Here is a 17,025-nt window from a genome sequence, read left to right as displayed (position 1 = left end):
TTTCGAGTCGCGTGCCGTCGGTCGCGATAACAGACCTGCTCAACCCGTTAACCCTCGCTTTAGTGGCCATGGCAAATATTTTCATAGCTCCACATGGTTTACATATTCGTTTTCGTGCAAACTTTGGCCTGTGTGCAATGAATGCGCTTGTCAGCAGAGCTTCTATAGTAATTTTGGAAGTTATGCTGACAACAATTTCAGTGGAAATGCTCTTTACCCTCTTGATAATAGTAGGGAACCAACGTCTAGCAAACAAATATGTTGGAGAATACTGCATAAACACGTAGCTATGTATCGCTGCTGAAATCTTAGTGAAGCACAGATTTAATGGAGGTTACTCTACGACGCTGCTCCAGTGCTGTTTTGCTTACAATACAATAAGCAATGTACAATACTTTATCGCATAGAAGGAACATACAACACAGGAATAGAAATTAGACAAACTACAAAATATAGCCTTATTGCTGGCTTACTTATATTATATACAAAACAGAACCTAAAAACACTACATTAAAAAATGCATTATGAAAAATCTTTTTACAAATTAATTAATGATTCAAATCTGTCATACAATATTAATGATTTCAGCCATAAAAAAAATCTTTGGCCCGTAATATTACAAAAGTTACCGAATAAATTCCTACTTATTCGTTTGTACCTTCTCAAAGTAAGTCCAGTTGGCTAATTAATGTTTGTTTTAAACATTTTGTTTCCCCTTTTCTTTCTGTTCATTACCTCTGCTGTTCAATTTCCACAGGGTCGTTTGTAAAGAGGAGACCGCCCTTTAATTTGCATGTAATTAGAAAGCCTTTTCCGTTATTTATCGAAGTTCCTTTTGTAATTCTTTGTTGCTCCGGTTTCTTGTCTTCGTGTGCTTTATCTACACGATAAGGTTCTTTATGACTTGTATACGAAGAAAAATAAGTTCACAAGTATTCTTACTTCTCCAAAGACTTGGAGAAATAAGTATACTTGTGAACCTTAGTGTTCCATTTTGCTTCTCAATCAAACCATGTCACAGACTAACTACTACGACTATTTCTGCATCATATCAAACAGTATGCAACTTGTTTTCTATAAGTGTATGTAAAATATTTGAATTAACGACTTTCGAAGTAAGAAACGAGCTTACTTCCAACTGAACTCATGCTTGTTCCAATTTTCCTGTTCTATTATTAAAGTTAAACTGACGTCGAATAAAGCTCAGATTGTCCTGGGAAATAGCTGGCTACAGTGATGTTTCGAATTGAGAACCAATGCCATTGTTTCGAATTGCATAGCTCGTCAACTCGATTCAACGTGATCTAATCAATGCTGCCTAGTGCTACAGAATTTTTCAAAGCATTATTCTCGCGGCTGACACTGTAATATCTACTGGATTAAGTAGAATGAGGAATATTACTTGTAATAACTTTTGGAATTTGGATTTTAATACTTCATCATGTTAATTTTTAATTGATAATTTGAAGGAGCTCGGTGGCGCAGCGGTAAACGCGCTCGGTCTGCGATTGTTGAAGTTAAGCAACTTTCGCAAAGGCCGGTCATAGGATGGGTGACCACAAAACAAAAATCATCTCGAGCTCTTCCGTGCTTCGGAAGGCACGTTAAGCCGTTGGTCCCGGTTGCATTAGCAGTCGTTAATAACCACCAATCCGCACTGGACCCGCGTGGTGGTTTAAGGCCCGATCTCCCTATCCATCCATAGGGAAGGCCTGTGCCCCAGCAGTGGAGACGTTAATGGGCTGGTGATGATGATGTTAATTCCTTAATCAAAATCTACGTCATCATGGTACATCGTCTAAGTACGACTGAGTAGCTTTGCGTCATTATAAATTAGTTTGCAGCAGATTGTCGCGAGCTTAAATTAAATTATTTGATACGAGTTAAAGCAGATTCAACTAGAAGCGAGTTGAATCATACTCGATTCGTGACATCACTAGAGCAAAGAATGGCGCCCGTAATTCGTATTCATGCAGAAAACATTTCTCTGTCAGAGCTCCTGTATTTCTTTAGGGAGAAATAAAAGTCGTAAATGTAACTATTGTGACGTCTACAAATAAGAAGATGAAGTAGAGTTTTGTACTTTCAGATCTTACAGAAGTCAAGGAAATGACTAGACATACGTAGGCGTTCGCCTCTACAAAGCTATATCTACGTAGATAGGGCATTTTATATCAATTAGTTGTTTTTACAAATGTATATAGTTTTTATGAATTTCCGAAACCGTAACCATACTGTTATTTTTTCGAGAAAATTCTAATGAGAATGTTGAATTGTCGGCCTAAACTCTTGGTTTAACGTTTTCATAAGATAAAAGCGCCTTTATGATTTGTGTTGATTGGATTGGATAGGAAGCCCGACGAACGTAAAACAAAACATTTTCAATGAATCCATTCCAATTTCAATACTAACTAATGTTTTAATAAGTCGTTTGATATCCTTTGTTAACATTTTAGATGTTTTTGCTTCAAAAATATTTGAATTTTGAACCAGCTTGGCAGTGCATAATTTGGTTAGAAATTTTGTAAAGGAATTGTATTTATGGATGATTAAGGAGCCATAAAGTAGGGCTGTAATTGGAATAAAAAGTAGGTACGTACGCTTCATAACCATAAAACAGCAAAGCCAGAGTCGACGTGATTGTACGTAAACTCGACTTAGATTTTATGTCGGTTCTTTTACTGCCGTGCGTTTTACAATCATTTAATATGGCGGCCTGACTTATTTATGGAATTGGCGTATTATCTAGTACTTAAGGTCATTATTCTGTTCAACGTTATTTTTCGGAAAATATGCCAATAAGGCTTACTGAGGAAAATTGTTGTTTGTAATGTGCTTATCTATCTAAAAATGGGTTCTCTCCTTCAGCGCTTTTTGTTATCGTCCCACCTTTGTCCTTTTTTCTTCGACTTCTCTTCTTCAATATCTTCAGCGCCTATCGCTTTCAGCTCTCCTCTGGTCCCGTTTCCTCTACTCAACTATTTCAGAAAACGTCCAGGATTACCTAGGGTACCACTCCAGATTGATCAGATCGGTCATTGACCTCACAATACATACAAGAGAAGGAGAACACCCAGACTCCAAGGTTTATGCTCGCCAAGATTCAGATTTTGACCTAATAGCCATGTGAGAGCCCTCAGTATTTTCTATCGGTCTGCTTCAGCAATCGACGAATCTGATCTCAAAAAGCAATGTTAATTAAAATAGTTCATTCAATTCGTGCTTTGAATAAAATCATGTTTATACCATTAAAAGCATTTCTATTATAATTATTTAACAATATTTTATCATTATAACATCAGAAAGCTTTTACCTAGGCTTTTAATGTCGTGGAAATTGACGTTTACTGACATCGCGTGTCCTTTCGTTTTTCTCGGACTATCTTCTAGTAATAGGTATAGTAAAGTAAGTTTTATATTTTTTCTATTCTTCTAATATTTTTTCTTTTGTTGGCTGGTGACTAGACAAATGAGTTACTAACTAGTTTTACGATAGTATCAAAAAGATCAATACTGTCGCTAAAGATGTCGGAAAATACTTGCCGTAAAATAACACAAAACTCTTCTTGGCAGCCAGGTAATAATAAAAAAGAAGAAGAGTAAAAGAGTAAAGGCAACTGCCTTGGGAACTGCTCGTTTCTATTTTACAGGAACTCGTGCCCTTGAAGTGGAACCTCAAGGCAACCATTAGATTCGATCAATATCATACAACCATTCCAATTACAAAAATGTTCTTTCACCAACTACAAAGTCGTTGCTGTCATCAGAACAGTTTGCATTAAGCCACTTAGCGCTTATTTCATTAAAGCAGCTGCCTTGATTTAATTACTTAGCACTATAGTTCTATTTCCAAGGAATTCTAGCAGACAATAGTTGGTGAAAATTACTATTTTATTAGCAATTGCAGCAAGTTCCCTTCTTTGTTTACATTTTATACTTGTCCTCTGTGCTCAAAAATATTTTACACAATTTTATTGGCCAACGTAATTGATTGGTTGATCGTACATGATTGGAAACCCAAACACAACGAAATGGATACATAAGCCATCTCACCTTCGCTTGCAATATACAATGTGACAGTCAGCCGTTGATAGTTATTGTGTCAGCAATAAAGAGTATTATTTAAAAAAAATACCAAGGTCATTCGCTTCAATATCAGTCATGGTTATTCACAAACCACTACCAATTAGCCTTCAGTACTAATTGATGTAAGCTTGTTGTCGGTCTTGTTGTCTTAGCTAATAGTGCGACTGCCCTAAAGCTAACTGTTGGCACCTATCTGATCTTTGAGGAATATCTGTGTTCCAAGTTATATCAATGCTACATGCTGCACGTGCAATACAGGTCAGAGCTATGTTCAATGACCTGAAATGATGCTGTTGGTCTCGCCTCAATAGTTTCAGCTTAGCTACTTGTTATAAACACCTACTCTTTGTTATTTGCGTCATTTAGTATTTGCTAGTCTATTGCTATAATCACCGTTCGCTCGTATTTCATGAACACATCACAACGTGTTGGCAGCTTTATTGTCGAAAAAGATAATTTAGCTGTACTTAATAAGTTTATACCTAAAAGTTTTACAATTTGATGTAAAATTTTAAGTAAATATATGTACTATGTAGTCGTTACATGAACGCTGTCAGGTGCCTAGCGACCAACAGTAACCCTGATGTCAATGTTGATGAGGCCAGTCATTGATCTCACAATCCATATAAGAGAAGTTGTGGAATAACATTTCTTAGATTTATTTTGTTGTAATTATTGTTTTTTTGCAAATTAATTGGGTTGTGGATACCATATACATTACTACACCAATGTTCAGACACTATAATACTTACATTTTCATGTTAGCTAACAATAGCAACTATTTTCAAAAGTCGGTCACTCAATTTTTCTCGTTACTTGTTTGCGTGACGAACTAACTGATCCATTATAAAGTTCACTTATAAACTCGAAAAGAAAAATAGAGCACTGTGTTGTTTTTTATTAGCTGTAGAAAATGCAGCGTGTTTAACAGATTCAAGGATGCCTTCTCCAAATAAATTCGAGGGAACAAAAAATAGGGTCGAGGTTTATCGCTTCCACTTTTTCACTGTGATCCCCTCCATACTTTCCGGATCGATCAAAAAGTTTCATCATTCGTACCATTTCAGAATTCTTCATAAATTGAAAAATTTTCGACATCGCTTTTGTACCTACGCTGTTATTAAAATGTATTCGGAGTTCTTCCTTTAATCGGATTACAAAGCACTTGTCGATTATTATTAAGGGAAAAAGCATGTCAGGAATTCTTCTTTCTTTATTTCAATCAGTTCCAATAACAGTACTTTAGACTTGTTTTGGTTCCGAAGTCCGCAAACTCAATCTACATTACAATATTATTATGTAAGCATAGGTTATGTCGTCCCCTCCGGTCTCATGACGTAATTTGATGTAATTTTCAGGACCGATGCTCTCGTAAATGGACCGTGCACCGCTGGATCCAATACCAACATATTTTCTGAATTTTATAGACCTGTTTTTAAGATAGAAATATCCCCCAAGGTTACACAGTCGCCCAATAAAGAAAATTGTTTATCTCCTGCCCTCTTTCCAAAGTTTTATAGTATGTCTTAGCGTGGCATTTATAGTAATGCTGTCCATTAGCGGAAACGTTTCGGTTTTGTTCTAACCACAAACAATTTCTATAACAAGTATATCATTATTTGATTTTTCTTCTTTTCGTGTAGGTATTGTTTTGGGTCATATCGATTATTATTTTGTCATCACAAGGTTCATCATTGAGGAGCTCGGTGGCGCAGCGGTAAATGCGCTCGGTCTGCGATTGTTGAAGTTAAGCAACTTTCGCAAAGGCCGGTCATAGGATGGGTGACCACAAAAAAAAAGTTTTCATCTCGAGCTCCTCCGTGCTTCGGAAGGCACGTTAAGCTGTTGGTCCCGGCTGCATTAGCAGTCGTTAATAACCGTCAATCCGCACTGGGCCCGCGTGATGGTTTAAGGCCCGATCTCCCTATCCATCCATAGGGAAGGCCCGTGCCCCAGCAGTGGGGACGTTAATGGGCTGATGATGTGTGTGAAGGTTCATCATATCCATCTCAGGACTTCGTATCAACAGTGGCTGCCTGCTATCTTTGATTATAGAGCGTGAGAATATGTATCAATATTCTCTTGACTTACTAGACAATTAGTTAAGTATAAATAGAAACTATTAGACCTTACATACTAGTAAAATTATCATAAATGTTAACCCATATGAAAATTATAATTAATGTTCCTACTGAAATTAACCTTATTGAGGTAAAGTTACTATTTGCTACTCTGTTAACACCTTCCCATTTCCCAATTTCGCGAATCCGTGTTCAAATTAACATTCGATTCCAATCCTACTTAGGCCAGTTTAATTTTAAACGGAATCGCTAGCGCGGCGCTCGCTTATGCAGAATCACAGCTCTAATTTGGATGCGCTGAAACATCCCGGTGAATAGTTAAGTAGAACGTGTCGGATTTGGCAAATGTTCAGAAGGGGTGAGGTTTCGGTATCGGTACTGAGAGCTGGCTGAACGAAAATCCACGTGTACCAAACGTCAGTGCAAGGATTACACGCATCCGGAGTTCGAACACTTCGAATTAAAATGACTTTAACAGTAACTAACTATTTGCATTCGAGTGCCTAATGTGTAGGATTTTAAGGCATTGACCATTGACTACTATTTTACATCATAGTCGTTCTTATTATGGATCTACTTAATTAATTTAAAACTATTTTAAATGCAGCATCAAAGGACTGCTATGGGATTTCTAATTCATAAGAGACGAACTTGTTGTCAATCAAACGCACGTACTCAGTAGTTTTGAATAAAAAGTAATTTCTTTAACTATTTTGAAATTAAGCCCTCTGCGCTCCCCATTTATCCGGCCAAGTAGTTAATGCCGTATGGGGCAAAACTACAACAATGAAAGTAAAAAAAGTATATGGATTGTGTAAGATTGATAGCAATATTTTGAGCTGAAGAAGCAACGTTAAACAGTACGTACAAAGTCTGCTTGCTCGCTAAAGAAACAGATAATTTCCGAACTAGGTTGCAAGTGATGAGCTCAGACAACTTTTACGCACAACTTCGACGCCCCGATTTCCAAGAATGAAAACCGGTGCTCGCTTGAAAACTTCCGGAGCACTTGTAAACGTGTTACCTAGTTGTGTAAAATTTAGACGCCCATTCTGGGTCGTTTCCTTAGAGAGATGCAATCCTGCTTTGCATTCAGATGGTGGGAGATTAAAGCTAATACTGTAGGGACATAAATTAAGCAGATCCACGGAGAGTTGGGGTGAAATGTACGCTCGAGCATTTTGCCTGCCAACCGTGCGGCCTGGCTCTCGTATGCGAGTTATATCACCACAGTAATTATGGCTGTTGTTCGGTTTAACGTGCTTAATCATCGGTTATTCCATTGCACATTAACTTCGGTTAATGTGCCATGGTATTTCACCCAGCCGAAGTAGATTCATGCAAGAGGTCCGTTTTCATTAGGCTCTATGATGCATCGCTGGTATGTTCGTTGTTAGCCCCACATTCATGTTACGTTCGATGCATGTTAGCAAAAGCATTTTGGAATTGTACCAGCAGTTGCATTTTGCAAGATACAAAACTGAAATGCTTTCAAAATATCGCTTTAGTTTGTTTCCCTGAGAATAGTTGAGTACATTTAAGTGTATTCCAGTTCCACAAAACCAAAATTTACGTTGATACTTATATATATGTACTTTATTCCACATACATTATGTAAGAAGAAACCTCTCAGCCTTATTGCTGTTGAGCAATAAAATTTCTTACAGGCAACAAGAAGTATTGATAATAAATACATTTAGATGCGGAATCGTGCAATAACAAGAATAACATAAAAACAATATTACGTAATGTAAAGATAAATATATGCTATTATTACCTACCTACTTATTTACTTGTAAGTACATAATATCGTATCGTAAGAAAATAGTATGTACTCAACATTAACTTGTTGGTTGTAGCTCCCATTAACATTTTAATGAAAACGAGATTGTCGTATAACACTTTAATTACACACGAAAATATGAGTAAGTGAAATCGGGAGAACGAGGTGGTTTAGTAACGTCTGAAGCTATCGATCTGGTTGATAGACAAGTAGAAGTAACAAACATTGTTACTATTTTAAAATTCTAAATTATGATATTAATTCGTCAGTCGTAACTTGGGGTAGCACGTCAGTCCCATATCTCACTTCTTCAGTGACGTCCACAGCAGGCTTATCGTTGGCAACTATCCATGTAGAGCCAGTGAGTCCTCGCTTGATCACCTCCACAATGCCGTTAGCAGCAGATTCCACCCTGGAACACATTAAGAATTAACATTGCTTGGAATTATTCACGCTCAGCTAGATATTACTATTGTTATGGATAGGACCAAAGTTGGAATATGCGATGTCTGTTTTAGAAGTAATAACGATTAAGTTTTAGATTTGCTGAGGTGGATTTCACTCGGTTTAATATGAGAGAAGTTAGTCATCCGTTGCACCGATAATTTAAGTAATAACCCGTTTGGTAAAATACTCGCTCAACGGTAATAATAAAATAACCAACTATAAAGAATTGTGTATTTTCTTCTCCGTTGTTGAGGAAAGTGTGCCTCCGGACTTCTCTTTACTTATTCCATCTAATTACTTCCAAGCATTTAGACCCCGAGCATTACATACACATTTGAATACATTTTCCTAATGTCCGATTCCAAAACTGAATTTAATTTTGCAAGCTCAAATGTAAAATGTAGAAATTTTAGCGTACATTACCGCTCGCATGTTTTATGCATGGAAACAGTCTGTGTAACATTGTTATAACGATAATTCAAATATTTTCATAACATCGAATGCTACGGTCTTCCAATGTATATTGTAATGCGATATTTGTGTAAATAAATATGTATTTTCAATTGTGCTCTTTATTTGGATGGACAATTCAATAACACGTAGTAGTGTTGGTTTTATACTTTATGATAGGTAGGTACATACATTTAATAAAAAATGGATAAGTAGGTACTAAGTTCAACCAGGCTTAGGTTTTGTGTCAACGTCAATTTTAACGCAGGTATCCAAAACTTTATCGGCGTCCAAAGGTCAGATCAAAGTATAAACTTGTATTTTTTTACGTATATCAGCATCAGTCATCAAATATAATGAAATGTCAGATAACAGAAAGATATGGAGTCGAATAAATTTTAAATAATTTCTTGTTTCAATTTGATATCGAACTAGTTGATTGTAACTCTGGAGACGCTTGTCTTTAGCTTTCACAAATTCTCCTTTCTTTTAAAACAAAGTTCCTATCCTATTGAAAACATTTTGCCAACTTCGTCGCTTGGCTAGTCTTCCACTAAGTACAAACTTATATTCAAAAGAATAAGATTCCTCAGGGGGACTACTTAGATAACAGAAAGATTCACCTCTGCGGCCTGGGACTTGCGGAGTCTGACTACCAGTGCAATGTTTTGTCAAAGATCTCCATATACCTTATACTTTCTTTAGAAACATTTTATGCTACTGAGGAATTTGTATGACTTAGACGTCTGTGGAGCTGGTAGACTAAAAGTAAGAGCAGGAGGCCTGTGCGTCGAAGAAGAACGAAGGTTTTATAAGGTGTTATAAGTATTTAGGTTATGTGAGTTTTTCTATCTCTCTCTATCGTGTTGAAAGATCTTTGCCAACTCACCTTTGCCGCTCCGGGGCCCGCGAGGCGAGACATCCAGTGCAATCTTTGTCAAAGTTGTCCAAGTATTGCCTCTGTAGAATTGCCGTGTCTGTCGGCCCGAGACACACAGTCATAACGCGAACTTTTGTCCTTACGTAATACTCTTCGGCCTGTTGAAAGCAAAGTTAGTTAGGCGCCGTTCAAACACAGACACTTTTGGAGCGCTTTCAGATTTAAGTACCAACTTAGACGTCTTAGTGGCACGACTGCAGCGCGACAGCCCTGCGACAGAAGCGCAAGTACAACGCTGCGAGCTAGTGATTAAGCATCCATCCACCTTTCTAGCATTATCCCGTTATTCACAGGGCCCGCTTACCTAACCTGAAGATTTGACAAGTCCGGTTTTTTACAGAAGCGACTACCTGTCTGACCTTCAACCCGTGAAGGGAAAACCTGCCCAATACAGGTGAGGTCACATACCTCCGAAAATGCATTTCTCGGGAATGTGGGCTTTCTGACGATGTTTTCCTCTCCCGCACGTGACAATCATTTATGATCCAAACATGAATTCGAAAACAAATTCGACAATCATTGGTTTAGGCATGTGCTGGATTCGAACCTGCAACCACAAAGTCAGAGACAAGTGTTCTACCAACTAGGCTACCGCAGCTTCATGATTAAGTATCCGTCGCTGTAATATTAAGGGTTCCGTTGGTGCAGCATTTGTAGCGCAACTAATTTTTTTTCGTAGAAAGTACTCTTTAAAGTCTAGTTGCGGTTGCTGGATACTTTTTGTTTGGCGATAGCGGATGTATGAAATTAATACATGTATTCAATCGTAGCTTTGTATCGAACCCAGATTGTGTTTAGCTGGCGCTTCAGGTTGTTTGTCAACTGTTGATATAGATATAGATAATATAGTAGTATAGCTACTGTAGGTATACAAAAAGCAAAATCAAAATTCCAAGATAATGAAAGAGATTTTATGTCGGTTACTGATATGGACATTATTGTGACTTCATATCGTAAAAACACGACAATGTTAGCGTAGAAGAAACCCAGTTATATCGCGCTTTCAATTTACATGCAGCAATTTTGATGACACATCCATCGTTGATTATTTATTCCACCTCCATAAAACAGTTGCTATCGCTCTAGTCAAAACAGGAACCATACTCACTCCAACAGAATTACTAAACTGCAGCACAGCAGTCTTGGTAGCTCCATAGACAGGCAGGTGGCTGTGTGGAGTGAGTGCCAGGAGAGATGACACATTGAGCACCGTGCCTCCCCCCTTCGCGCTCATTATGTCCACCGCTTTCAATGTGCTGCTAACTGTTGCTGTCTGGAAAACGGGATCATCTTGTTATACTGTCCTATTCATTAATAAGAGAGAATGCTGTAGAAATCCGCTATGACTTTACAGCAAAGAGTATATAAACTCTTTTTTATTTTTTTTATTATGAAAGCAAGAGTTTGTCTCTCAGTACAGGCAACACGGGCATGCCGTGCGACGTATACACGCTTCGACCAACACAACACAATGCTTTCTACGTGGATAAACGTACGGCTATTGGATGAAAGCGATATAATTCGAAACCCGTGCCGCCTGTGCCGGTCGTCACAACCGCTGCAAACATCGTCGATAAAACCCATACAGAACACAAAGTTGTACCATGGATTGTTCGGAAGGTGAAAAGCTATATTTTACCCCCAAAAAATCTAGTGCTCACGAGCTAAATCCTAGGGGAAAGCTAGTAATAGGATTGGCTTGGTGTAAAGCAGATTGAAAAAATGCAATATAGTAAAACACTCGCAGAGCCTAAAAAAGATTGGAAAAAGGGATTGAGGGTGCAACACAAACATGAAACATGAGGAGCAGGATGATGATGATGATTCAGTAGGTGAAGAAATAGTTTCGTTTGTTATAGCAAAAATGCACGTTTTGACCTCACGTTCCTTTTAGGACGGAACTCATAAACCGTGGGGGTTTCTTGTATATTATCATAATAATGTATTTATTTATATATATTATATTATTCGTTTGTAAATTGTACCCGCAATCTTTGAGTTTTTACATATTTCCTCGCCTTATGATTGTCTGGAAGAAATCGCTTTAAGAGACAAGGTCGTTATTTTCCATATACCTAGTTAAGTCTCTTTTGTAACTATCTTCTTTTATTTTGGTGCAATAAAGTAAATTTGTATTTGTATAGGGCATTATAGTAAAATACTAGAATATTTCATAAGAAGGGAATAAAAAAAGACACCGAACTCCTCTTTTGGCACGGAATGAATTCTCAAGAATATTATGTTAAGAATATTGCTTTTTTTAATCTCCGATGAACAGTCTATTTTTCATTTAAAACCGAATACGCAAAGTGTTTTTGTTTGTTTGTATACTCTTTATTGCTTTAAAATACAAAGGAAATTTACATATAATTATGTTTTTATTAATATAGCCTACCTGCAAAAAGAGGAAACAACTTGTATTGTTAATATTTGATGGAGATATTCAGTAACTTGATTTGCAATGTTAAAATTATTAATAAAAACTCATTTCACTTCTTATAATTACATTCTTGACCTACATACACATACAACACACGCCACTCACGCCTATTTCCCACCGGGGTAAGCAGAGACTATAGAATTCCATTTGCTTCGATCCTGACAATTTTGGACATCGAATTATTTTAATGTCTATAAACAAAAAATATTACACAACACAAACTTCTTGCTGTAATCGTAACAAATCGCACGAGACTAGCTTTTTTTGTTCTTAATGATTCTGTGGTGAGATTCTTCTAGCCACAGAGGCGGCCAATCAAACACTTTAGAACCCGTGGTCGACGATTTCCCTCATTCAACGCTTATCGCTATCGACCCGCTCGGGTCGATTAATTCTTTCAAATATTCTTCCACCCAGACAACGCCCTGAGGCCTGTTGTCTTAAATTTTGAGAGATTTCAGCGCTCCCCAAATGGGGAAATGCGGGCAAATGCCCGGCCAAGTAGTTAATGCAATCTGCAGCAAATCTACAATAAGTAAGAATAAGAATAAAATAAATTTATTGCCAGTAACAATTACATTTGCTATAAGTACACGTAAGTAAGTAAGTAACGTCAAAAAGAAGAAAAGTGAGATACCTGAGTACCGTTGCCAGCTATTGTACGCAATAATTTATACTTACTTTTGGTTTATTTAATTACTAAAATCTTGTGCGGACTAAGTTCTTCGTCGTATTGACGTATATTTATAGGAGGGGTAAGACGAGTGTGTGCACCTGCGTTTTGCGCGAACGTCTGCGCACCTTAATATTATCCTGCGTACCTGACCGCTTCCGTTACTCGAAGTGGTCGCCGTGGCCGAAATCGGTCGGAGAGATCAGTCAGTATATTTATCATAATTCGATTTGACACGGGGCGCTACAGGCTACTCTTATTTCTTCCCTGAGTCTCGACGCGCAACTTCTAGTTCCGAAAAGCCATCAATAATCATGATTACAATGCCAACTTAATTACGACGTCAATGAAATTTCCACTTCCAAAAGTGAAATGTCCCGATATTGGAGCGAAACAACTCCAACAATAATCGAATTATAAAACCGCTGAAACGGTGGAACTTGAACCAACGAACGCGGCAAACTTCCACCATCGAACTTACAAAATTAATACTCGTATCCAGCAAGGGTGCTATTAGCTTCCACACGAAAATCACTTGTTGTAAAGTACTTAGTTTAGTATAGGTACAATGTTTCAAACCAAATTGGGTCGTATACTATTAAGTTCAAGATAAATTATGAAATTCTGAATAAGTTCAGTAAAACACAGATCTAAAACTAACGAAAAACATTTTCTTTTTTCTGTTTAAAGAAGATTCATAACCGATTAGCTTGGATTGTTTGCTATTGTTAAGTACCTATTTAGTTTAAAAAACGTAATTACAAGAATTTAGGATTTAGAAAAGAGAGGCAGGGGAAGACCTAGGAGAACATTTATGAAACAAGTAAAAGAGAAGGTGCAGGTCGTGTCGTATTAGCAGGTGAAGGATTAGAAAAGAAGAGAGGAATGGCGATTACTCCACCGACAAGATCGCAGATCTTAGATAATGAGAGAGAGATTTAGATTTGCCGGAGGTAGATGGCATTTACTTACTACTTAGCAGGGAATTGCTCCTTACCTAAAATGACACTTATACTTAGCAATTTTGGTGCAGATTTGAGCAAATTAGCAACCACCAACCGTGTTTTCTGTATCTGATTTTAATTTAAGATGAAATGAATTGTGAGGTTACTTACAAAATTAATGTCGATCATCCGCCGGAACTGATCATCGTTGGCAAGCACAGCTGCGTTGTTGATAACGCAATCCAGTTTGTTGTACTTGTCCAGAACTTGGCGGAACGCTGCTGCAAGTTGTGACTCGTCGCTGACGTCACATTTTATGAACTTGGCTTTTAGAGGACCAAACTTGGAGTGCAAAGCTATCTCCAGGGCGGCGCCTTCGTGTTCGTTAACATCGAGAAACACCACACTCTGAAATTGGAAAATATTTATATATTTAGAGTCAGAATTTTTCGATATTTTCTCTTTGTACATACATACATACATACATAAGATTACGCCTATTTCCCAGTTGTTTAGTTGGAGTAGGCAGAGACCTCGGAATTCCACTTATTAGGATCCGGACACACCACTTTCCACTCTCATCAAGTTTCTCTTGGAGATTAACTTCTTTTAGTGAAAACACTAATTCAACTTCTTTTTCTTTGATTACCTACACATTATTAGCACATTACTATTCTATTAAAGGTTCGCGGATCAAGCTATTTCACGTGCCACATCAACCGTGGGGTTGGGAGAAGACTATAAAAACCTCTGTTTATACAATTTTATGGCTGTGAAAGACGTAATCACTATTAAAAACTACAGTCACATCAATGCGTCTTTCTCAGCCATGAAAATTGTATTGCTACTAACATATTCATATGAGCACTTTTTTCCATAACTGATGTATTTAAACGTGCTCTTGTCGCATAACAACATCGACAAAGCAGTAAAAACTTTACTCGTCTGTGTGAAATATAGTTTTTTGAACCGCAAAGTGTGCTAATACGAAAATAATTAGTGGAAAGAACTTTTACTAAGTACTGTTGGAAAGTATCAAATTCACAAAGAGAAAAAATAAAATTGAAATAAGTTCTGACTCGGACGAGACTTTGAACCCGCATGGCAGCTTTTGTTAAGCCGGGACGAGCGTGTTAACCATACAAAAATCAAGTATGAAATTCGTTGTTTTCGCAAGAATATTAAGAGAGTTACTAAAAGAAAAAGAATCCAAAATTGTAATTCCCAACCAGATCTATAAAAAATGTAATACACTACACTAAGGATTACTGCCGGTTAATAGAAACACCTTTGATGTTTTTTAGGATTTTTCACCGTTTGAGCATATTAAATCAATTAAGAAAAATTTTCCGTAAAGTATGCATCCTTAAATTAAAAAAAAATACATAATGCAATAAAAAATACTAAAATACAAAATGCAAATAAAAATATATATTAAAATATAATTTTTAGGTTGTGTGGTTTGCTGTTTTTGGAAATTTTATCATAATTGATTTAATATACTCAAAGTGGTGAAAAATCCTAAACAACATCAAAGATGTTTCTATTAACCTGAAGTAATTATGCTTAGACAATGAACAATGAACTATAAAAGTCACTATTGATTAGTAACCACTTTGTAAAAATGGTCGAATTGCGAGCAGCAAGTCGAATGAAATACGATTTGAGCAATTGTCTTATTTTACGAACTGTTCGTGGCTTTACATTTATACAATGTTGGAAGCAACGAGGTCAGTGAAATGATTAATGATGAGAGTATCGGAATACCGTGTGCCATAATAAATGCTATTTTGATAGGAAAATTATTCGATGTAGGTTCTACGTAAATAATGGCTTGTAAAATTTTCATTGGTGTTATATAGCGGCTGTGTTTCGAACTTAATATTTTGTGTTAATCAATGATATGTACGTTATGAAGTTGATATTAAAAAGTTTGAAATATTATTTTTATATCAGTTTATAGTAACATTTTACGGCGACGCTTTTAGCTTCATTGATTACATTGCATAATTATTATATTGAATAATCCGTAGACTTCTATTCACTCTGCAATTCTAATATAATAATACGATATTTCTTTTACAAATGAGTTAGTAATCAGGTAACTACAATATACTAGTAAGCAACAGGTTTAACCGTATACAGAATGAGCTCCGTTGAGCTCCATTGTTAAAAAAATCAGAAAGTAAGTCCGTACTCAATTCGAAACGTTTGAAGTATTTGCACATTATTATAACTTATTATAACTTGAATTTAATTATATGTAATATTATTAACAATAGCCTTATCAGCTTTAACACTTATCTTTAAAAAAACAATATCATTTACCCGTGCATTTTCGGACAGAAGCCTGTTTACCAGTGCGCCACCCACTCCAGCGGCCCCACCCGTCACTATGAACACTTTGTCTTCTATATTAGGTGACCACAACATTATTGACTTTATATAATCCACCAGTAGAACACGTCTTCAATCTCTGGCGAGCAATAGACCTTTAGGTTAATGCTGATAGTATTAATGTGAACATCAATACGACAATATTAGCGTGAAGGAATTGATAACACTTTTTGTTTACCTAGCCTAGAATGACTTAATGTATCAATCTATTGTATACTATTCGCGTCGCTTGCGCAGCGAGATTGAATAATTATAGTTTATCAACGACAAAAGTGATTACTTTTATTACAGTCCCACCTAATTTCTTTTATCTCAGGTTATCAATTACGAATTACGTGTCGATTTTTGTTTATAAGTTACACAATTATTAGCAAAATTATATCACGATTGCTTGCGATGAAGGTTTTTATCGAAATGTATTTTCTATACGAACAACACCTGTCAGATATCACCTTATCATCAGATTAGCTAAGTGAGATCGCAGACTGGCAGTCTAATAATAAATGAAATCAACTCCGATACGACAATGAATCGACCAAGTAATAACAACTCGTGTAAAGTCACGTAGAGTTAACAAAAAAAAAATGTTAAATATAAGTAGCTACATTAAGTTGATAGTGATATTAGAGTGATTTTGATATGACTCGTAAGAGCTTGTAATGTTACTGAAGTTATCTATATTAAGTAACTGATAAAACATAAGTAAACAATTGATGATCAGTTAGTCAATGGGTGATGATCAGTGATCGGAATAGGTGGAGAGATTTTGGATCATTGACCGCAAA

General features: G+C 36.6%; 2 protein-coding genes across 4 annotated transcripts in view; one reads left to right on the top strand and one right to left on the bottom strand.

The window, feature by feature from the left end:
* Positions 1 to 17,025, top strand: part of LOC126367459 (uncharacterized) — a 117,465-nt gene that overhangs the window by 66,332 nt on the left and 34,108 nt on the right. The gene's annotated exons all lie outside the window — the stretch shown is intronic.
* LOC126367494 (15-hydroxyprostaglandin dehydrogenase [NAD(+)]-like) lies at positions 8,055 to 16,531 on the bottom strand. 3 transcript variants are annotated; one of them, XM_050011035.1, is made up of 6 exons: positions 16,419 to 16,531; positions 16,172 to 16,335; positions 14,015 to 14,251; positions 10,895 to 11,059; positions 9,736 to 9,884; positions 8,055 to 8,361 (listed from the first exon to the last, which is right to left on the bottom strand). In XM_050011035.1, exons 2-6 carry the CDS (start codon positions 16,274 to 16,276, stop codon positions 8,199 to 8,201), a joined length of 819 nt encoding a protein of 272 aa, XP_049866992.1. In that variant the 5' UTR covers positions 16,277 to 16,335; positions 16,419 to 16,531; the 3' UTR covers positions 8,055 to 8,198. The 3 variants fall into 3 exon arrangements, with proteins under 3 accessions (XP_049866992.1, XP_049866993.1, XP_049866991.1); XM_050011036.1 differs by having other exon boundaries at positions 16,172 to 16,319; XM_050011034.1 differs by having other exon boundaries at positions 16,172 to 16,531.

Source organism: Pectinophora gossypiella, chromosome 6 (assembly GCF_024362695.1).
Source record: "Pectinophora gossypiella chromosome 6, ilPecGoss1.1, whole genome shotgun sequence".
In the NCBI taxonomy this organism is placed as follows: Eukaryota; Metazoa; Arthropoda; class Insecta; order Lepidoptera; family Gelechiidae; genus Pectinophora; species Pectinophora gossypiella.
Note: the sequence above shows the minus strand (reverse complement) of the source record. Positions and strands in the feature narration are given on the sequence as shown.